Source organism: Scomber japonicus, chromosome 8 (genome assembly GCF_027409825.1).
Source record: "Scomber japonicus isolate fScoJap1 chromosome 8, fScoJap1.pri, whole genome shotgun sequence".
NCBI classification, from domain to species: domain Eukaryota; kingdom Metazoa; phylum Chordata; class Actinopteri; order Scombriformes; family Scombridae; genus Scomber; species Scomber japonicus.
In genome coordinates, this window is record NC_070585.1 from 19,130,435 (window position 1) to 19,154,631 (window position 24,197).

Below are 24,197 nucleotides of genomic sequence, written 5' to 3' on the forward strand. Positions count from 1 at the left end.
GTGAGAAAAACATATGGTGAACTATAATGATGCTACGGCCCTTGTGAATATTTTTTTCATTTTTTCGACAGAAGACAAATGCCATTTTTGAAGATAACGACAAAAAGGAAAACACAACATTTGTTAATGTCGTTGTGTTTTTGTTAATGTTGTGTTTTTCTTTTTGTTGTTGTGTTTTTGTTAATGTCATTGTGTTTTTCCTTTTGTCGTTGTCGTTTGCCCTTCAGGGCCACCGTACATCTGTCCTGTCACAACATTTAACATTTGAGAGGATCCAAAGTGAAGGTTAGTTAGCCTAACTTACTATGTTAGCACCAAGTGGGAACCAAGTGAGGTTGAAAATGCGCTTCTACTGATGGTTGTTAGATGCTGGCTCCAAATGACTCCCATTCAAAAAGCATCAACATCTCTAGAAATCTAAGTCAATAATGTTTTTCAATCAGTCATTATGTTCTCAATTGCTCAATTCTGGGCCTTCTAATAAGTATGCTGGTGGTCATTTTGGAAATTATTGCTCCTTTAATAGATTTGAAGACTTAGAGAAGATGTAATGGCGGATGTGTGGATGCTGACTGACAGCTGTGATTGACAGTTGGCTCACCTGCTGATAATGTTATTTGAAGGTCCTGGCTCCAAACAGAAAAGATGGCGCCAAACATAAGCAGCAACTCTATGCTTCAAACCGGCTCTGATGCAAACCAAATGACCAGGTGATGTCACACCTCGCTACATCCATCTTTATGTACGGTCTATGATCAGCACTGATTCCCACAAGATGTTATGTTTGTTTTGGTTCATCAGCAGCTTGTTTACACAGTCCTGTGTTCATTATAAAAAGGAGATTGTCCGTGTTTCTTTCGTTGGTTCAGTTGCAGTGACGGCAACTGACCAGACCACTGCCATGTAATCACAGCACTCCGTATGATACATAACCCAAAGTGTGGAGTCTTGGAGTAATGTACAGGGTGCTACAGATCCGACTAAACAACGACTAACATCATCAGGCCTCAGCTAACAGTGTGACTGTTGGAATTTAAGTGGTTTTACAAACTATTTCTAATGCCACTCATATAGTTCACCAGTCACCATCAGTCAAAACCAATAATTCATGCCCGCTGGAGCAAACTAATGTAGTGGGAACTGTCACTGCATAAAAATCCACAAAACCTCAATTCCTCCTTCTCGGTAATTACAGTTTTGATCAAATAAGTACACAAAAACCCAAGTATTTTCTTTTACAAGCTAATACACATCAGTTCTGTTGAAACATTCTGCTAGACTGTGAAACTAATTTGTAAAATACAACAACTCTCAAACTTATTATGAGCTGTGGTGGGGATTGCTTGTTAGTTTTCTCCCAGCATTTTGTCACTGTTCTGCTGGTGTTTTATGAATAAATGATTTATGTTTTTATTATTACTCCTGATACAGAATATTGGCACATTGCCTTGTGTCATGAGTCCAGTTTTGTGTCTTACTGTGTGTTTCCAATTTTTAATTTCATTTTTTACATCACAGCACTCCATGTCAGAGCATGTCCAACAAAACTCTCAATTATGTTCAATTACAGAATAAACTCAATTTCCTCTGGTGAACATTCTTACTTTATATGTATGCAAATAAACTCCCTCTCACCATCTTTTTATCACTAAAAACACACACTCTATATCTGGACACAATGTAAATAAGAGCTTCATTGATTTCACTCTGGTCTTTTCAGATGTTTAAGGCGAGTTGACTGTTTCATGTTAATTTGTTGTGGCTGACGGCATCAGTTGACTGGTATTGCTGCAGAGACTCTGGAGACACCAGCGCTAACAATAACATCGTCAACACCCTCTTTGGGAGGTGATTGAGCACAGTGGTTAGAGAGAGGGAGAAAGACTGAAAAAGGGAGTGGGAGGAGACCTGAGGGGTAAAGGAGCAAGAGGGGAGGAGAGCTTAGAGCATGTTAACGACTGATTGGAAAGTTTCCTCTTTGTTCCAATCTCCCCTCACCGCTCTTTTCATCCTCCGTCCCTCCCCTCCAGTCATCTATTCCATCATTTTGTCTTTGCTCTGCTCGTCGTACCTCCGGAGAGAAAGTGTGTGTGAGTGTGTTTGTTAGTCGGGTTTAGTCCCGCAAGGAGCCAATTAAAACGCAGACTTGGCCATGAGCATGAGAGCTAGAACTTAGGCGTGTGTGTGTTTAAATGTATGTTTGTGTGTGTGTTGCTGCTAGTGTGTGTGTGTGTGTTTTCTCAATACACCCTTCTCCTCGCTCTCACTAGAAAACAAAAACAACAGCTGTGAAAGGAATAATACCTAGAGGAAATGGTAGGAAAAATTGCCAATCACGCACACACATATACACGCACCTTGTCATGATGCTCTTCCAGATACTCCCTCACAGTTGCTAATGCCTCGTGCACAGCTTGCTCAGGTGGATATCCTGCACAAACACACACACAAACATCAAAAATATACACACAACTTGCAAGAGCAGGTGCAGTGACAGATCTATGCTTTTACGTTGGGTCGCTGTTTTTTTTCCAGACAGGTATCTGTTCTTCTTTCCTTTATTCTAACACTCTGCATTCAGTGTTTTCTCACTTGCTCTCATCCTGGCTCGCCTATTCCAGCGAGATGCAGACACAACACACTTGTTGGTACGAGGAGACAGATGGAGAAAAACTACAATGCTTCTTCTATATTCATTGAGCGGCTGAGACCTTTCAATGCTGAGAAATTATCCCCACTGCTGGAATTGCAGCACAAAGGCAGAGAAAATGTGTCGTCTGGCCACACTGCTCAGCTCAAATAAACACATACTATGTGATTATGCAATAATTATTCCATACATGGGAATACAAATACAAATTATGGCTGAGAAATGTATTGTTTAAGCGTCAGAACAAACACATGCAGTATTCACATTGCAAGGAATGTAATGAAATAAATCACACTGGGCCTTTAACTGTTCATGATTGCTTGTTTCCCATTTAAAAGTCCATCTGATAAATACGTGCCTTTAAAATGAGTGAACTGTTAAACACCTTCACACAGGTGTTTTCATTTATGCCTGATTAGACCTCCCCTCAGGACAGTGTGGACATGTACGTACAGCACTGTGACACCTCACTCACTCTCCTGTTAAATTACATTTACATAAAATTAATTTCAAAAAGTATATAGCATATAATATGTTTTGGATGAAACATAATGCCACCCAGATTCTGTTTTTATCAACAAAATCAGGAAATATTTTGAAGGAACATATCTAGAAAAATTCAAAATGTTAATACTACGCCAGCAAAACATTCACAATCACTGTTTTAGTTTGATTGAAATTTTTTTACCATTGACTTGAAGCACAATACATGATGCATTTGTTTAAGAGTAGACACGCCCAACACTTACTTAGTGTCTCCTGTCGTGCAGGAAATCACTTCCCCTGAAGATCCAATTCCAAAGAAAGCAAGCCACACATATCAACTCTGCACTGATTTATTAAAAAGTTTTGGCCATCCGGACATTTCTCAAGACAGGTTTCATTTGTCTTGAAAAATGTCCTCATGACCGAAACATTGACACTTCTTTAATAAATCAATACAGCGGTGAAAGGTGTGTGCAGGAATTGAATGCAACCAAAACTTTACCAAAATCTTCACTTAACCACACAGGATACAGGAAGTGAACCTTTGTCTCCAGTGTTAAAATTGGTAGGAAATTGCCATCTTATATTTCATCCCTGCTGCTCTGGCACTCTGACCCATACTTAACACGCTCCAGTGAATGGTTGATGAGGAACTGCAAACCAGAACTGATCTAAGGAAGACTATCTTTTCTGTGCAGCAACCTACAGAATAATCTGCAAAGTCACCCTAAAAATCACTATCATAACCTGTTATGAATATTATTGTTCCTTTGTGGTTTCATTTAATCGTAAACATGCAGCTGCTGTACGCATGCTCAGCCAGGAAAAAAGAAACAAATCTTTTTAAAATCCTACGATGCGCGCATTTATCACTCACCCCACTCAACTACAACTTAATTATAAATGCAATATTAAGGAGACAGATTTGCTGTTTTGCAGCTGTTATGGTAGAGACCTTTATGTCTTCACAGTACATCAAGTTACGTGACCTTATGTAATCCCAGTCCCAGTCCCAGCATAAACATGCTCTCCTTAACCTGTAATGTGGTCAAATCAACCCAAATGATTGAAAACACCAGTGTTCAGTGCCTTAAAAAGAAGGTATATTCTTATAATGTGTGAAATTTTACAAGGCTGCTCAATTTGAATTTTGAGGTTTATAGCATCATTCAAATACCACTGTGATTGGCTGGCACTACTGCTGGCACCAACCCACCCCAATTTTTTTGAATTATATCAAAAAGTTGGCGATACAGCAGTGAATACCAGGTGCAGTGAGTCACACAAAACACTACTCTTGTTTCTCTTTCCTCTATGACACCTGCAATTTGGAAATATTTCTTAAAGGACAACCTCTGTAACTCCATTTCCCTTCCAAATGGAGTTACAGAGGTTAAGTGCTGTTTAAATCTGGTAAAAATGTGCAACCTCTTTTTACTCCTCCAGCTCTCTTTCTGCTAGCAAACACTCAAGAGGAAACAGAGAAACAAGCATCAGGGAGGAAGACACGGATAACACACTGAGTCAATCAGAACTTTGGCCTTTTCCTCTTTCTAGCAGCGGGAGAAAAGTGTTGACAACCGGCCTTTATACCCAAACCCACCCCGGGGAACGTTTAAGCACTATCCTTAACTCTCTCTCCTGCTAGTGTGAAGGGGGATTACAGTCAATCTGACACAATCTGCGACCTAATCTATCTAAATCTGTCTGTCTTAATCCAAGGCCTTAATCTGAGAACCCCCTCTAGGCTGAAGGAGATAATGTGACAAGTGGCACTGGGTGGCTCAGCACTCGGGTTAAACACAATGACTGATACTGGAAACAAGCATATGATGGAAAACACAGCCAATGTGTACACAGGCACACAGATACAGTTTATCGCTGTTGTTATGGTTGAATGAAAATGGATTATTTCTTTCTCACGCACAAAAAGAAATCACTACTTTGACAACAAATCCCCAAGCCATAAACACTTGAAGTAAAACTATGAAAATTGTGTTAAATCTCACACGATTATCACTCAACAGATGAAAATGTCATGCATTTGTTCTGGTTTGAGGAGGAGATTCACACATAAACAAAAACACTGACCGTAGATTCCAGTGGAGATGCAAGGGAAAGCCTGCAGAGTGAAGATGACAAAGTGGTTACAGTCTGTTGCTGATCACATAACAGCCTGCTTTCATCTCACACTCACACTCGCACACATTCACACACACACCGATGCACAGAAATCACACTCTGTGCTGAATCTCCACGAAGTCTCTCTCCTGATTGTTTTTATTTTCTTTTTTATAACAGCCTTTCTTCTCTCGCTGACTTTCACATCAATTTAAAAACCAAACTGTCGATCATCTTTTGTGGTGAAGAAAATCTTCCTTTTGGGGCTGCAGCAATGTTGAGTGCTGAATGGGTATGTAGTAATTAAGAAGTCAGATGCATATTTCAGTCCCGGTAGACGTGGTGACAATAGTAACTACTGATGGTAACAGCAAATGCATTTTAAAGGGCACGTATGATGCACATTTACAGGTCTATATTTACATTCTGGGGTTTTACTAGCATATATTTGCATGACTAACAGTTAAAAAAACTCATTATTTATCTTATACTGGTACTATATGGAGCCCCTTAGTTCAGTTTTTGTCTGAAAGAGGCTGTTTTAACTCATTGTGAAACCCCTCTTCTGATTGGTTCTCACATTGTCATCACAAACAGGAAGTAGATGTAACACTGCAAACTAAGCATTCAGAGCAGGTTGAAGACTGGGCTACTGTCAGGAAGCTATTGACATATGTTCACCTCAACTTTTTGGTCCTTTAACCATGTTTAATATAGACATTCCACATCATAACAGTATAAAAATAACAGAAAATCAGTGGCATGATATGTCCTGTTTGACAAAAAAGGGTCCTTGAGTTGAGAATGACAAAAGTAAGAAAGGAAAAGAGGAGCCTCTTGGGTATCTGCTGAGAGCACAGCCAGACAAAATGTGTGCTGAGAAGAACCACTGTGATAAATACACATTTTCAATGGCTGATCCCACAATAAAAGCCATGTGGTCCACCACTTAAACACTTCAAATGTGAAGCAGCAGCAGTGGGAAATGTTCGGTTTGCATTTAGTAGTACCATAACGCAGGCTGGATATGGCTGTAGGAGAGCAATTAGCAACAAGAGAGGCTTCTTTGAATTAGATAAAACTACAAACAGTAATGTTTAAGTACATGCATGCATCGTTTACTGTGAATCTCTTGTGAGTGCGTAATTTAAAACCTGCATAAAAAGGAGACTAGAGGTAATCACAGAATGTAACTACATTAAATTTCTACAATTCAACCAATGCAGACTATAGATAGTTTTTAAAATTGGTGGTTGATATGACAAAATTGATTTTAAGAATTATAACTAGTCCATGCTACATCCTCAGTCCTGAGTTGAGTAAACCAGCCAGTAAATGTCAAGCTAGATTGTGTCTGGCTCGTTATCAACCTGCTGTCAAATACAGCAGCGCGAGCAGATGCCAGGATGCTCCGAGAGTCTCCAGATCTGTTCGTTTGACTAGACTGAGGAACTGGCAACTCAGTGTGAGAGCAGATATGATGCACAAGTTCTTCAAGGCAAAAAGCAAACATGTCACTTTGTGGAAGTAAATCAATAACAAAAGGCTTAACGAAATTGATGTACACACTGTTGCTGAGGTGAAGAGAGGCTGTATGGAGGAGCGGCAAAGTACATAAATGTCAACATGTTTGGTTCACCAGCTTGTGCACACTGCTATGAATATAATTTGAGTCTATGATAATGACTACAACAACGTAACACATTTTTTTTGTTATTGTTGTAGTTGTAATGTTGTAGTAATGTAAAAAATTCAAGCAAGCTGAGTACTGAAAAGTCCAAACACGCATCATTTATCTTCATACTGCCTCTCTGTGCCTGTTTTCTTCTATTCTACCTCTGACGTTATTTTCATGTGTTGCTTTGGTGTTTTTCTTTGACTCTAACACCTCGTTCTGTATTGTGAAGCCTCCTGCCTGGTGTTTCATAAAACCTTCTTACAACTCAACACTCCTCCCACCAGCTCCTCTTTTCTCTCTCCCTTCATTTCTCTCGGTTTGAATGCAGTTTCCTTTTGAAAATTCTGGATGTGATTTTCTTCTCTTAAGCTCAGGTCACACAGGCCTGACAGTCACATACCTTTGCTTTTATTTTCTTCCTCCCTTTCTGTCTTTTTTATTCCTTCTTCCTTATTTATCTTGGTGTCCCAGTCTTCACTGGTTCCTTCAGATATCTGCATTCTTTCATTCTCTCCACTACAGTTGTTTGTTGTGATCATTGTAAAGAGAGGGGTTTTATAGAGAAAACAGAGTCACAATTCAGGTCTAACATTACAGTTATTCATCCAGAAGATATGTTAAATATTGTAAATACCATTCATTTACCACTAACAACTGTCAGAAAGCTAATTTGGCCTTCTTCTCCTTCATCCTTCTCACTCCCTGTAACCTATCTTTCCATATTCTCTCCATCTCATCCCTGCGCACTCACCACTGAACGTGCACCATTTGTAGTCGCTGTTTGGAGGCTGTTCTTGTAGCACGACCTCAGAGCTTTCTTCTGCACTTCTCCAACTCCTCCTTGTGCTATCGGCCCGACGGTGTGAATCACATCTGCAAAGGGAACAGAAATGAGCAGATGAAGCACTTCTCGCCACAGTAGTGAGTAAAATATATCTGCAGTCTTTCCAGTTTTCAATGTTCCCTTAGTGTTCATTTTAGCAGGTGTTAAATTCAGTTTTACTGTTAAAATTAAAAGTCCATATTCAACTTTATCCCTCAGTTTTAGTCCCTGAGATAAGTACCGCACATCTTTACCAGCTTTTAAACCCACTGACAGAAGTTCTACAGTTATGTCACCACTGTTGTCATTAAAACGACTCACTCATAACTGCAAGTCATCTGGTGTTTTTGCTGCCATAGCACACTTTGTCACCATCTTTATCACCAGAGCACACAACTGTTCCATTAAACACTAAAACATTCAGCTTTGTCCATGCAGATTTCTAGTTAAGGACATCTCCTGATTATCATAATTGTTATGATGTGTGTTTTGGTTTGGTAGATTAGTCACACAAGAGGAGACAGATTAAGTAACACACCTTGGGGACACCAGGAGAGCAACCGTGGGGAAAGACTTTTGCTTTGTTTTTTTAAATCGCAAAATATCACATTTTACGATCAAAACAGGGAATAATAGAGATTGTAAACTGAGATGTCCTGGGGCGAAATATGCCATCCATCTTTTCTTTTTACCAATGAAATAAAACCTGAGATGCCTAGAGCGAGAGAGGAGGGGGTTAGGCAGGGCAGGAAGAGGTCTACTAGCTGCAGTAAGAATGGACTTTTTTCATAGAAGACATTTTGACATGTTACAGTAGGAAAAGCACAGGTGTTAATAATGCTGCTCCATGCTCAGGTTCCAGGTATTGTGCATCCTGGCTCGCTGTCACACTGTCATGGCTGACTGTGAACAGAACAAAGTCACAGTTAATCTTACAAATAACACCTGTAACACTTTTCCTGACTAGAAGTCAAAATGTCTGCTGTGAAAAAGGTCTATTGTCACCACTAGCCCTGCAGGTGATAGAGTTCAGGTGATAAATGTCTCTATGTGTCGATGTATGTGTGTTGTTTAAATGTGTCGCGCTATCCCACAAACTGCTCCGTGACATTGTCAGCATACTTGTTGCACCAAACTATTGATGATGTTTTTAAGCAAAACTGACAGCCTGAGACTTTTTTGGATAAACTTCATTTTTATATATATTAAAAACTGTATCAGTGGATCATCTAGTCACAGGTGAGTCAAATCTGTTCCCCCACTGGACACAGTAAACAGAGCGTACTAAATCACATTAAATTTTCACACTTATGTTGCAAGCATGTTAGGTGCAAAGTAAACCATGTTTTTCACAGTTTGACTGATCTTCAGTTCTGTATTCAAGGTTTTTCCTGTCCCTCTTCACTAGGCCCTGGTTCCCAACATTTCTGTGGGGGGGGGGGGGGGGCGGGGGGGGGGGGTCATTAATTTGTGTCCAATATTTCTCTTAAATATGAAATTTGCATGATCAGTTGTATAATTTGTGTTTTACAATGTTATTTTTAGCTGAATGGCTTCAATCCTGCTTTGAAGAGTTTTGTCACGTCAGGACAAATCGTCTGCTTAATTAGTGATAGTGACAACAGGTGTGCATCATCTAGCGGCACTACGCATTTAGTCACTAGGTACCGTCAAGTTGAGGTAGAAAGGGTAAAACTGCTCTGTAGTAAATGACAGTCTGTATAATTTGGTGCACTCATGACTGTGCGTGATGTGTTATATATGTTTTGAAAGCTTTGTATCAGTCTAGCTCACCCTGTGGTAGCCTGAGAAGATGGTATGTTCCAGTCAGGTAAGGCTGAGATGATAAAAGGCCAGTAAGTGAGGGAAGAGAGCAGGCCACAGATTTTTTTTTTGTTAGCTTCTTTTGCTTCAGCTCAAGTTTTCTCCTCTGTTTCATTAATATTTTTGTTAGTAAGCATGACCTTTTTTTGTTTGCGTGTACCACTGCCTTCTGACCTGCTTCCCTAAAATCCGCTGTAAAGCCTTCCAGTGCAAAAGATCACCCACCCTTTATATGGGGCGCCGGCACTACAACTTCATTATTCATCTTCATTTTAAAAGCTGAAAGGAATTGGAGATCTGAGCTGCCATTCAGAGGTCTGGAACCAGGCTCAGCTTTCAGTAAATTACTGTTTTATCCCCTTATACACTAATTGCACTTAATGTTTCATTTTCAACAGCACACCTGGTCAGCTATAAAGGCACTCAGTGTTGAGGATGTACGCAAACAATTTTCAAATGTATAACATCCAGGCCAGAAAGCCTGAAGGAATGTCTGACAAGGTTAATTTGTATCCAAACTGAGACATCAGCTGGTTTGTTTTGGTTGTTATCTAGACAATTAGCCTGCAAGCTACCTTACCAAACCGAATTAGTGGTTCCACGCCACTGTTGCCAAGAGCTGATGACCTCCACCACGGCTGCCAGAGGATGTCTGTCTCAGGTCACCAAAAAAGTTCCCTACTACAGGATCACACCAGCTGTATTATGCATCTTTATTAAACTGACAAGAGGCTTTGAAATGTCTTAGTCCCCCTTCATTTCCACAAGTTTACAGCAACAATGTCTTTCACTACATTTAATTGCTTCATACAATATATTGTTAATATTTTGCTGTCATGTACTGTACTTGCAGGAGTGCTTAACTAATTCATACCTTTGTCATGTTAATGAACACTTTCTTCTTCTCAGGTCTGTGAAAAAAAACTATTTCAATTGGATTAATTGATTAAATAAAGGGTAAATGGATCTAAGTGTATTAAATTGAGGGCAGAGGAGAGAGAGAGAGAGAGAGAGAGAAGGAAACAGAGAGAGCGCTATAGTCTAGATATGGTTTAACCAGCCTCTGCACGCCTACACTGACACCACCACTCAGTCTGATGAGGCTCAGCGTGTTGCTCTCAGTGTGAATCCCAACGCTGTGATAAGACCTAGCTGGACCGCTGCCTTGACACACACAGAGAAAAGAAATTCCACTTCAACAATGCATTTAATTTAGTGTTGAGACTATTTTAGTAACAGATCTGTTATGTAGGACTACATGTTAATATCTCTTAATTGCACATGGGAGACATGCTGCTTAGACTCTGTGGGATGGTCAACTGAGTGATGGCATCTTCTGGGTTATCAAGTGTGTGGCCTCTTTCCTTGATGTTTTTTCACCTCTGGAGGTGTCGTGGGCCTGTCAGTGAATCCTGGGCTCACATGCTAGATGCAATCTACTTGCTTGAGGGCCCAGGTGGAGTCCTTTCTCTACTGGCAAGTGTGGGGCTCCACATTTTTACCAATGACCTTTAGTCTATGACAATATATGTGGATGATTTTACATTGTATAAGTAGCCACCCCAATACAACCACAGCATACTGAAATGCTGCTAAAACATTTCCATCCAAATGCATTTGCATTTTCAATTTGTACATTAACAAAAAGGTGGAAAAGACTAAATTAGACACATTTTTTAAAGAACGTTTTACGCTTGGCTGACTTAGAAAAGTTGGAGTATTGACAAAAACAACATGCAACAAAGTGCAAAGGAAACTGTCTTAGCATGTGACTTAAATGTCTACTAAAGCTTCCGCTCCACTGCAGAGACGAAGAAATAGCGGCAGATCTGTGCACAGTGATAAGATGAGCTCCTTAAAAGAATACATGAAGCAAACAAAAGACCATATTTCCATCATGTTTTTTTTTTAAACATTGTTTTCATTTGACGTTCCTATTTACATCATGGCCCCCGAACGGCTGGCTGTTCTGGACAACCCAATTACTAATATTTGCATTATGGCAGTGAGTAGAAACGTATATTCATTCAAATTTTCTTCTGTCGATATTTCTGGAAATTTACACAATACAAATTGTGCCACATTTTGATGGAAACCTCCCTACTGTAAACATTCCTAAAGAACAAACAGGAGGGAAAGGTATAAATTAACAGTACAAGTCCCAAAAGTAATCTCCTTTGTTTTTTCTCCACATGAAAAAAAGACAGGACTATCACACCCTTGTGAGTCAGATTGATCTTGATAACAATTCAAAACAATATAAGTCAATGATTAATTAATATGGATATTTACACAGCGTACTCTCTCGCTCTCAGACACACAAACAGATAAATGGGCACACACACACACACGTGCACACACACACACACACGTGCACACACACACACACACACACACACACACAAACACACACACACAGACTGAGTTAACAAGCCACAGACTCCACAGCACAGAAGAAGCCCAGAAGAAGCTCTTTAATCCAATCCTCAGAGGATCGGAGGCCATTAGGCAGAAAGATTTAACACCGTGTTTGAGACTTTTTGAAATATGATCTGGTGATCTTATTTCAAAACCAGAAATTCATAATGAAAGCATGAAATACGTTCTCCTATGCACTTCCCCAATACTCTTTGCAGCCTCATTTGTTGTTAGAAATCGTTGTCGTATCCATTGACAAAGACATTCTGCCAGCTAACCACAATCAATGGAGGATATTTGGTTAGCGAAGCAGGATCTGCTCATTATGACCAGGCATTGGAACAGTGCTCTGGCTGCCAAGAAGCTACTTGTACTTTGTTCTTAATAACAAAGCATTTGAAACACAGAGCTGAAAGAGAGGACACCCTGGGGAAAGGAAAAGCTGGTTTAAGTTGACTTCAATCATAGCTCCGATCGTAAAGATACTTTTTGTTAAATCCATCTAAAGATGAGTGCTTTGGCAAATATGTTAATAACATGTAACACAGGTTTTACATGCTGTTACTTTTCTACATACATACAGATGACCTCAATACCACAGAGAGATACCACAAAAAGAACCAGACATTTTACCCGTTTTAATATGATTCAACGTAATTCAATAGATTTTATTGAAGTAAAATAGATTTTTCTGGACATATAAGGGGTCATGAAAGGGTCATTTTTTCCGAGTTAAAAGTCACATTGATCATTGCTAATCTTTAGTTTGTATTTGTGTTGTATTCCACAAACGGAAACCACAGAAAAGCCTTAATCAATACTGATCAGAAATGTTTTTTCTGATCACTGAAAACTTGAGTGACTGAAATACAAGAAAATGTCAGAAACAGAAATACTTTGAGCTAAAAGATATCATCCCTGGTTTTGTTATAGCACTCTTTTTCAATATTTATACTGTTATATAAATGTTTTAATAATTTGGTGGTAGTGTATTTTTGATGGTAAAAGGACAGAGTCATTCTTATTTTTATATGTATGCAGCAGGTAATGTGCCATCTGCCATCTACTTTTACAGCACTCTTGGGGCTTTCACTGATACAGGCATTCAGTAAGTACAACAGTTTTAGTTTGCTTAAAGGGCAGGTTCACAATTTTTTCCAAGTCTGTCTTAAAACAATGGTCAGGAGCCAAAATAAACATTGAAACAGGTTTTTCTTGCTGTAATTGTTCCCTCTGTTTAAACTGACCATTATGAAATCCCCTTCTCATTCCTTGTTTTGTTCAAAAATGTATTTAAAAGTTTATCTGCAGATAATACAATGCTTTAGCAGGCCATGTTAGTCAAATAAAGTTGATATTTTCCAAATGATTAAAAAGTCTGGCTTTCCTTTCGCTGTTATTAACCCTGCAAATACAGATCCCTTTTTACCTCAACCACATTAACTAACTAATGTCATTTTAATAATCAGTTCTAGAAACCCAAAATGACATCAAATAACTTTAATTGCAAAAGAGATTGTTGATAGGTATTTGATAATATATTCTAATACTGTGCATAATTTATCTAATACTATATCACCAAGTATGATTTTAGTTTTTATAGTGTTTGCATGTAAAATTGCTGCAGCAATGCTCCTCTTGGTATCTACCTCCATGTTTGACCACCTTGTTTGAATTGTTTCATTTGTTGCACCGACTGCATTACCAGCTGCTGAAGCCATCAGCCATTAAGCCTTTCTTCTGTTACTGCTGCCGTTCTCAACAGGAACAATATGTACATCAATACTCATGAGGGTTTTTGCAGGGGGCGGGATCTGAGGTTCATCCAAGTGTGCACATTTTCAAGTTGATTGTGATTTATAAAGGGAAACATGCTCGCATTCATGTGTGCACACAGTTTTATAAGTCTGATTATTCTTTGGTGCAGGCATTGTCAGCTTTTGTGCACACATACATTTTTGGTATGGATCCTATGCACTGTGTTATAAATGAGGCCCCAGGAGCGTGAGGATGGAAATCTGCACCACAGACTGGTATAAGAGAGTTGTGCATACAGTCGAGTCCACAGATCTGGATTGAAAGAAACTTGTCTGAATAACATGACAGTCCTTCATCGAGCTTCTAACTGATGAAGGATAGTGCGGTCCCTAAGAAATCACTTAGCCTGAGTGCATGAATCCACACAGAAAGAATAGTAAGTATTTAAATCAAAGCTATTTATACACAGACATGGCTATTAGAAACTAATATTCTTCTATTGCATAGATTATCAAAGGTTTATGTTATGTAGCTTCCTTCATATCACATGAAACTGGAGGTGGTTATTGAGCAAACTGACAGCATTTTAATGACGACTTCCTGATGCTGAGCAGAAGCATGATCCAACTCTCAGTTGTGTTGAAGTATTAAACTTTTTCTTATCCTTCTCCAGCTCTTCCTTTATGATTGGCATATATTTATTTAGAAGAATCAATAAATGATTGTGGTTTTCCATTCAGCGTATGATACATTTTTATGTAACAGGCAACAGGACTTAATGAAAATGTGTATGTGTGTGTTACCTCATTGAGACCTTTTCCTGTATAAACACCAAACCAGTAAGCCTCTTGGGGACCAAAGCCAGCTTCTAATGAGGGAAAACATCATTTCTGAGGTCCTGGTTAAGGTTAGGGTTAGGGTTTTGGGTATTCTGCTAACAGGGATAGCTGTGCAAACTTGTGAGAGAGTGTGTGTGTGTGTGTGTGTGTGTGTGTGTGTGTGTGTGTGTGTGTGTGTGTGTGTGTATGTGTGAGTGTGATACAAATCATTACTACAGCTTCTCAACAGTAATGATCCTTCTGGAGGTGTCAGAGCCTAATTCAGCCAAACATCTTTAATCTGTAATTGGAGGATCACACTGATGAGTCCGTCCCTCCCACCCGACTCCTTGTCCTGTCCACAGTTGTTCAAAATCTGAGCTCAACGTCTATGTAGAAGACTGTAAATCTTCCACCAGGCTGCAGCTACTGGCTTATTAGTTGTTGAGAGTCACAACATCAGCCAGCTATATTTTCTCTCCCTCTTGCAGTGATAACAATGTGCACCATCAAAGGGGGGAAATACAATGGAAACTGCATACTTTACTGCATACCTTATATTTAACTGTGGTTATAAAAATGCAGAGGAAGTGAATGTGGCCTGTTGTCTCACTGTAAAAAAACAACAACTAAGCAGTTATTTATTATAATTATATTAAATATATAAATATATAAATATATTAAATATTATAATATTTTATATTATTACCTGATGTATCACTTAAATTCCTCTGTTGTCATGTATATATTATAAAGAGTTCAATTACTTTTTTGTTAGGACTACAGGATATGATTTTAATCATTATCACAACATTGTGCTGGATATTTTCCAATATATACTGTACAGTATATCGATGGTGTGGCAAATGTTTGCAAAACCATATTTAAAGATGACCTTACTTCCACTGTAACTGGCCATTCAGAAATGCAAAAGGCTGTGTTGGCAGGGGTGCGCTGAGTTGATGAAGTGTGATCCAGGGAGTCCAGTTTGAGTGATAGATCCATCAGTTTGAAGTCTTATCAGATGCCAAAACACAGCATGTCAGTTTATAATACTATGAGACAGGATCTTTTTTTCTTTTCATCACTGTAGAAATAAAGCGTTCATTTTACAAAATAATTGACTAGAAATTTACACTTCTTGCAAAAATTGTGTCTGATTATTATTATTATCATTGGTAGTAGTAGTAGAAGTATCATTATTATTAATATTGTAATTTGGTTGTGCAATTCTGTTGATCCTAGGCATTAAATGATGTTAATGTATTTATTTTTGGAAAACAGACACGTTTTTCACGATAGCTTACTCAGAATCACTCATTTGAACAACAGAAATAAGTAAACCATAACATGATAAGATTATATCCTCTTGACAGTATTTTGCTAATAATATTATCAGAGAGATACGTATAAGAGATATCATATATCTTTAGGTCAACAAATGAGAAGAAAGTAGAGTGATTCGATCCAGTGAGGTTTACATGTTGCCTTGTGAGCTACAATCCAGTATGTGGACACTGCATTTTCCCCAAAATTGAATTATGACCATCCATATTTGATGTTCATTAGATTTTTTTTCTTAATAATTTGGCATTTGCTTCTATTGGAAATTGACAGTACAGATACAGACAGGAAACATGAGGAGGGAAGGGGAGTGCATCATGAAAAAAAAGGTCTGTGGCTGACGACGTTGCAGTGAAAAAGATTTGCGTCTTAACCACTTAGCAACCAGGAGTCCAGGACGGTGCATCAGATTTTTCTAAGGCTTAATGTTGAGTTTTGCTTATAATTTTAACATTATGATGTATAATTCAACAAAATGCTAGAGTCATATATGTATGTCTGTGTAAGTACATGTATGGTATCTCCCCTGTCTTCCCCGATTCACAGATGCTGTTGAGCTTCACTGTATTGAAGGTGTAAGCTCAAACGTTGGGCTTTCATTGAAAAATTGAACTGTGTGAATAAAAAAAAGAGAGAGAGAGTGAGAGTGAGAGTGAGAGTGAGAGAGAGAGAGAGAGAGAGAGAGAGAGAGAGAGAGAGAGAGAGAGAGAGGAGGAGCGAGAGCGAGAGCGAGAGAGAGAGAGAGAGAGAGAGAGGGAGAGCGAGAGAGAGAGAGAGAGAGAGAGAGAGAGAGAGAGAGAGAGAGAGAGAGAGAGAGAGAGAGAGAGAGAGACAGAGAGAGCAAAATCAGTGGACAGGACAGCAGAGCAGAGAGACCATGGTGGAGAGGATGAAGTGAAGATTACTCGAGTTGACAACAACTACACTCGTTACTGCAAGTGTAACAAAACCTTCACAAGTGAAAAGCCGATACTTTATCGATACACCTCTTCAACAAGCACAAACAAGTGAAAGTGATATTTCAATCTGCTCTGTCCGCAGTCTCTCTTCCACCACAGTCATTTTTTTTACACCAGCACAGCACCTTAGCTAATAGTGAATTGTTACACACTAAAACAAAAGATTTCTGTATGTTGTCTAACTGTTTAGTTTAGTTTGCCACGTATCTTAAAATTACAGAGGACAGCAGGAGACACTGATACTGACTGATGTCTGTGTTCTTTTTTCTTTCTTAACTTCACTCACTATTGAGTTGTCAGGAATAATATTTATTTTACATTTTATATTTGTTATGGGGGAGATATTGTTGAGTTTAAACAGTGAAACTTTACTGCTGGTGCTCTACAAAAAATATGCAGTTTTATTCAATATAAATCAATTCTATGCACCAAATTGCATCATTTTAATAGTTCATTTTTTCTTCATCTGAACAGCAGTAAAAAATAAATAAATAAAATTCAGTCAAAAAGTTATTTTCTCACCAGCACCCATGAACACATCTATCTTATATATTTGCTTCTTTTCTCTTTTGAATCACAATTATTTATATTTTTGACCTGATTACACTTGAAACATGATTGGGTATGGGTTGTTAATCCAGTGTGGACATTGTGGATGAATTAAAATAATGTTCAAAATAAAGTATTAGAAAAATGCTTGTGTCGCGTCATCAGTGCAACAATGTGTGATGTATTTTTCTACTTGGTATATTTTGAATACTGTATCTGTCAAGTGAGCAGCATTTGAACCTTCCTTATAATCTTCGAAACCCTCCATTATACTGTCACATCAGGGAAAGAAACACTAGTTCAAAACTGCAAATTTAAGAGCTTCCATGTGCCTGCTATACGATGAGTCACTATTGTGATTCATCAGTTGGTGAGCGGCAACAATTTTATTTATAGTGTGCAAGAAAGCTGCAGATGCTTCCTTAAATAGCAGCAGAAGCAGATCAGAACATATGAATTAGTTAAAATCACAGCAGATGAAACACTAACGGACACATGAGCTTAATTACTGTGATCCAACAAGCAGTCAAGCATAACGGGACAAAAAAAAAAAAAGGGAAAACAGAGAAGGAGTGCAGTGTAATCATAATAAAACACTTTGGCACATATTTATTCTCCATGTGTATTTGCACATTTGAATTGTGTAATTGTTTATGTTGTCAAGTGTGTGTGTGAAGCATTGAAATTCGCCGCGTCACCACGGCAACCAGGAATGACAGGCAAAAAAAAGCTTTTGATAACTTTTCATCTCCAATATCTCAAGATGACTCTGTGTGAATTTGAAGTGGATGGGATGAAATCTCTAGGACTAGTTTGCTCAAATATGATGCCAAAATCGGCATTAAAATCAATAATTTGATTCAAAATGGCCGACTTCCTGTTGGTGTTAGGGTATGTGTCTAAGAGACTTTTTGGTGCGTCTTGACATGATGAACATGTGTACCAAGTTTCGTTTCTCTATGTCAATCTGTGGCGAGGGGCTCAATTTTTTTCATTTCTCAAGGGGGCGCTACAGAGCCATTTTGCCACGCCCATTTATGCAAACCATAAAATATCAAATTTTTCGCCAGGTCTGGCTTGCATGCCAACTTTGGTGACTTTTGGGGCACGTTTAGGGGGGCAAAAAGGGTGTTGTTGTGAGAGAAGAAGAAGAATAATCTTGGCAAAAACAATAGGGCTTCGCGCTGGTCAGCGTTCGGGCCCTAAAAAGGGAAAACAGAGAAGGAGTGCAGTGTAATCATAATAAAACACTTTGGCACATATTTATTCTTCATGTGTATTTGCACATTTGAATTGTGTAATTGTTTATGTTGTCAAGTGTGTGTGTGTGTGTGTGTGTGTGTGTGTGTGTGTGTGTGTGTGTGTGTGTGTTTGCTCTCAGCTCAGTCTGAACTTCTCCAGTCGTCAAGAAGCCCACAGTGAGTGTGTGTGCGCTCTCGAAAAGTCACTCAGCCGTGCCAATGCAGCAACGGAGGACTCAGCGGTGGCCAGGTTCACAACTCGGTCGTGTGTGTGTTCATGTGTGTGTGCGTGTAGTGCTGGTGCGGTTCAACAGTGGGTCAGTTGGTGGTCATTCATCTGCATGTCATCTGTTAAATGTCACTGCTGCACTGTTTTTACACACACACACACACACACACACACACACACTTACACAAATATAACCACTTTTGCTGCTAACGCTGACTTGTAATCTATTTGCTATGTTGATTTTCTCTCTGTCTCTAACCCAATCATCTTCTCCCCTCTTTATTTTTGTTTACCAGCTGCTTGCTCTCATCCTTTCTCTCCTTCCCTTTGTCTCTCCATCCTACTTCTCACTCCATCTTTCTATTTCACTCCTACGTCCTTTGTCATCAACCTCCTCCCTCTCTTCTTCGTCTATTACCTCATCCAGCTATTCCACCTCTCTTCCATCCCCTCTTTCCTTACTCTTTTTCTACCCGTTTGTCCCTCCCTTTCCTATGTTGTCTCTCTCATCCCTCCATTATCCCTGCATCCTTGTCTCTCTTTTCTTCCCTTCCCTTCCTCTATTAGATCTTCCCCTCACTCCACCTCCCTCTCCTCCTCTTTCCTCTCTCTCTCTCTCTCTCTCTCTCTCTCCCTCCCCCTCTCTCCGTCACCTGAGGTAGACAGTTCTGTCAGGAGTCGGCCTTATTTACCGCCTCTCTTCACTCCTGTTTACATTATCGATCGGCAGGGTTGCTTTAGTTCCACCATACATCAACGCAACCCCCTCACCCCTCCTCTTCCTCCTCCACCCCCAACTCCTCTCTCTCCCCACCCCAGTGTTACGGCTGTTGGCTCACATTACCTTGAAACACGGGGGTGCTGGATGGGGAGATGGAAAGCTAGCGGAGCATGTTAGGATGTGTGAGGGATTTATGTGCGAAGGGGGGACTATGTTGGATAGTGTGTGAGGAACAACGTTAAAGGGAGAAAGTGGATGTGTGTCTTCTTAATATTTGTATGCGACTCACAGTAACTGTGAGTGCGTGTGTTATGGGTGTTGATAACATAAACAACTGCCTGTTTATATACACAAGGCTGTCATTTGGTTTCATTCTTCAGTCATGTGAAAATGTACAATACATGGCCAAAAGTATGTGGACATCTAAACATATATACAACTGATAAACACAACTATGGTCATGAATATGCTTTTCTTTTCTTCTGGAAAGTTTTACACAACATTTTGGCATCTGGATTCTGGAAATTTCAGCTATAAGTGTCAGTGAGGTCAGGCTCTGATGTTGGCCGATACAGTAAGCCCTGAGTTGCAGACTGCATTCCAATTAATCCCAAAAGTGTTTGATGAAGCTGAGGTCAGGGCTTTGTGCACATCAGTCATTTCTTTATGAACGGTGTTTTGCACACATGGTTGTTCTCATGTTGAAATCAGAAATGGTAAGCAAGTATGTGAGTTTTTATTTATAAAGCTCAGTATCACAAATCACAATTTTGCCACACAGGGTTTCATAATCTGGTCATCAATACATCACCTATCCTTAGACCTTCAATTCTAATAAAGGCAAAACTTCCCCAAAACACGTATAAATTAGGGAAATATGGAAGAAGCCTCAGGAAGAGCAACACAGGAAGGAGGGAGGAGATGTCAGATGTGTGTACGGAATAGACAAGATAGCAAATTACAGTATGAAAAAATAGGATGACAGAAATACAGATAGACTGATTACATACAACGGGTAAAATAAGTATTGAACATGTGTCCATTTTTCTCAGTAAATATATTTCTAAAGGTGCTATTGACATGAAATTTTCACCAGATGTCAGTAACAACCCAAGTAATCCATACATACAAAGAAACCAAAATAAGTAAGTTCATAAATTAAGTTATGTGTAATAAAATGGAATGACAAAGGGAAAAAGTATTGAACGCGCTTAGTGAAATGTATTTAATACTTTGACAGCTTCAAGACGCCTCCTGTATGGAGAAACTAGTCGCATGCATTGCTCAGGTGTGATTTTGGCCCATTGTTCCACACAAACAGTCTTCAAATCTTGAAGGTTCCTTTGGGCCTCTTCTATGAACTCTGAACTTTCTTTCCATAGATTTTCTATTGGATTCAAGTCAAGCGATCAGCTGGGCCATTGTAGCAGCTTCCTTAGCTGTGTGTTTGGGATCATTGTCTTGCTGAAATGTCCACCCTTGTTTCATCTTCATCATCCTGGTAGATGGTGGCAGATTTTTATTAAGAATTTGTTTGTTCCATTCATCCTTCCTTCAATTATATGAAGTTTGCCAGTGTCGTCTGCTGAAAAACAGCCCCACACCATGATTTTCCCACCTCCAAACTTCACTCTTGGTATGGTGTTTTTGGGGTGATGTGCAGTGCCATTTGACCTACAAACAAGGTGTGTATTATGGCATCCAAAAAGTTCAATTTTGGTCTCATCTGACCAGCCTATATTCTCCCAGTATTTCACAGGCTTGTCTAAACGTTGTGCAGTAAACTTTAAACAGGCTTCAACATGCTTTTTCTTCAGCAATTGAGTCTTGCGTGGTGAGTGTGCACACAGGCCATGGCGGTTGCTAATTCCAGGTCTTTCTGAAGGTCTCTTGGACAACTCTTCTGATAATTATTTTCACTCCTGTCAGAAATCTTGCGAGGAGCACCTGGTCGTGGCTGGTTTATAGTGAAATTATGTTCTTTCCACTTCCAGATGATGGCCCCAACAGTGCTCACTGAAACATTCAGAAGATTAAAAATCTTTCTGTAACCAATGCCATCAGTATGTTGTTTTGCCATAATAAGGTTGCGAAGGTCTTGAGAGAGCTCTTTGCTTTTACTGTGTGTCATTTCACATTATTACACATAATTTATGGACATCTATGCATGTGTGGATTGCATGGGTTGTTACCGGCATCTGGTGAAAATGTCATGTCAATAGCACCTTTAGAAATATATTTACTGAGAAAAATGGTGACGTGTTCAATACTTATTTTACCCGCTGTATATGAATCTGTTGTTATAGGCTATATATGAAAAACTGAAAAAAAAGACTAAAGCTTCTATAGAAGGCACTTTACAAGAGTGAGCTCCTTCTCCTACTGTGAATATATATCTTTCACAGTCAAGATCATCTTCACCTTTCTTTAGAGTGTCATTCTCTATTTGTTGAGATGACATTCTGTTGAATCTATTTGCCCAGCATTTCATTGCTTTGTGAGGTGAAGATGATGTATATTGTCAGGATAATAAAAACTCTGACAAACCATGAGGCTAAGCACCACAACAACAGAGTCTTTAGGAAAATGCTGTATTCTGTGCATAAATATAATGTCTGCATGTGTAAATGTTCCAAGGATAGGTGCATATACGTCAGGAAAGTACAGACATTCAACTATTGAATGGAAGAATTGTACTTTTCACTTACAGCTGACATGGGTTTCTGATTGACAGAAAGATCTTCAGCAGTTCTTATTCAGAGCAATGACAGGCCTGTCTGGATCCACATGGACCAATCAACCATATCATGAATGTTTTTCAGTTTCTGGCTCTGTTTGTTGATTAATGAGGGAGAAACTTAACAGACCAGCTCATTCATGCTGATTTTGCACATACTGTAACAGGAACAAGCATTTATTCCGACAAGCAGTTTTATTACTGTCTGCAGTACCCAAAAAACAGCACCTTTTATTGTATCAGTTGCATATAGTGCAAAAATGTGCATGTTACAGCCACATTTAATAATTTCACTTGAGATTAAATATTTCCAAATTGTCATTACATGAATATGCACGTGTTGAGTATGTAACACATCAGTTTATGATATGTGGAGAAGAAATTAAAAACTGCCTGCGGATGAACATTAGCATGCAATGTGAATTAATGGCTGTCATTACCCTGGAACTGTGCATTCCAGTGAGGTATTGTGTCGTTGCGTCTGTGGGTCTGAAAAGTCGATCTTCCACACAGAGGAGGGACAATCATGACCTATTGTTAAACAGATGTGACGCCTTTTGATTTTTTACTCTGAAGACTGTTTCCAAAGGGGGTCTGAACAACAAGCTTCATCAGACTGTAATAAGTGATCTGTGCTATGGTTTGACGGTAGCGTGTAATGTCACGTAATCTAACTGTGCATTTTTCTCACTGGATGTTAAATTCTTTTTCTTTCTCCTTCCTGCATTCTCTTGCTCACAGACTTGTTTAAGGCAACAATTCTTTCCAGCTAATGAAGGAAACACATGGTTTAGCGCAGCTAGGTACACTATTGATATTTCACTGTGTACTGTATCTATTATGTGTAAACTTCTGGTGCTCAGTGTATTATTTACAGCATAAGGTGCTATAAGTCTCTTCCAACATCATCTCACAGACAAGTTTTACAAATAATACAAGCTACAGCTAATTTTCTGTCATTGAGTCTTTTTGCTTGTTTGAGCAGAAAAACTATTCCATATCTCACCATGTGCTATTTTCAGTGATGGACCAAGCAATCAGGGTCGAAATTCACAAAGCATTTTATCTTACCATCAGGAGTCTTTCTAAGTGGCACTTCAGGGTCTTAAGTAAGAGTTTCCTCTTAAGTTTGATTCACAAAGCTGATGAGAACAAATTTTAGTAAGAAACTGAGAGAGCTCCTGAGATAGGAGAGGGGGCGGTGGTTGACCTTGTTGCCATGGACATCATGACATCATGTGTCATGAATGAACCTATAACTAATGGACATCCCCAGTGGCAGGTCTGTGTCAGTGACTGTGAAATGAAACCACAAAAAGGCAGAAATACATACAGTACATACTAAACTAGGATCCACATTCATTTATATTATATAATGTATTTTATACTGTGTTCCAGATTTCATGCCAAATATTGACGTGTCAAGTAGATAATATCTGGCATCTATCTGTGTGTTCACATCATGATATTCATCTACAGTTAAATGAGCAAATCTGCATCCTTTGATGAAGTAATTCTATATAGCACCAATTTCATTGGGTGATCCAGCAATCGCAATGACATCCGCTTTGGTTTAATTATCAAACAAATCAGGGTCTTAAGAGTGCATTGGCTAATTCTGACAGATGGCAGAGATATTCCAAATTAATCAGCCCTGCAACAGCATTTTTCCAGAGTCCAAGTGGTGGAGCGTTGTGCAAACTGTCATCTCCAGTGTTACTGGATTGTTTTGTTTGGTGAGCAGACCAGATCATTATTAAATCAACTGCCATCTAAATATGTTTTATAAAGTTTGTTATTATTGCATTCTTTCAAAAGTTGATGTGACAAGGCTCATGACC

The 24,197-nt window shown here is 39.1% G+C and overlaps 1 protein-coding gene across 4 annotated transcripts in view; it reads right to left on the reverse strand.

The window, feature by feature from the left end:
• macrod1 (mono-ADP ribosylhydrolase 1) overlaps positions 1-24,197 on the reverse strand; it is a 115,211-nt gene that overhangs the window by 8,227 nt on the left and 82,787 nt on the right. For all 4 annotated transcript variants that reach the window (XM_053323271.1, XM_053323270.1, XM_053323269.1 and 1 more), the window contains exons 6-8: positions 7,687-7,808; positions 5,228-5,258; positions 2,358-2,431 (exon numbers count right to left, since the gene is read on the reverse strand). In XM_053323271.1, coding sequence (XP_053179246.1) covers positions 2,358-2,431; positions 5,228-5,258; positions 7,687-7,808 — 227 coding nt within the window. The remainder of the gene's footprint in view (positions 1-2,357; positions 2,432-5,227; positions 5,259-7,686; positions 7,809-24,197) is intronic.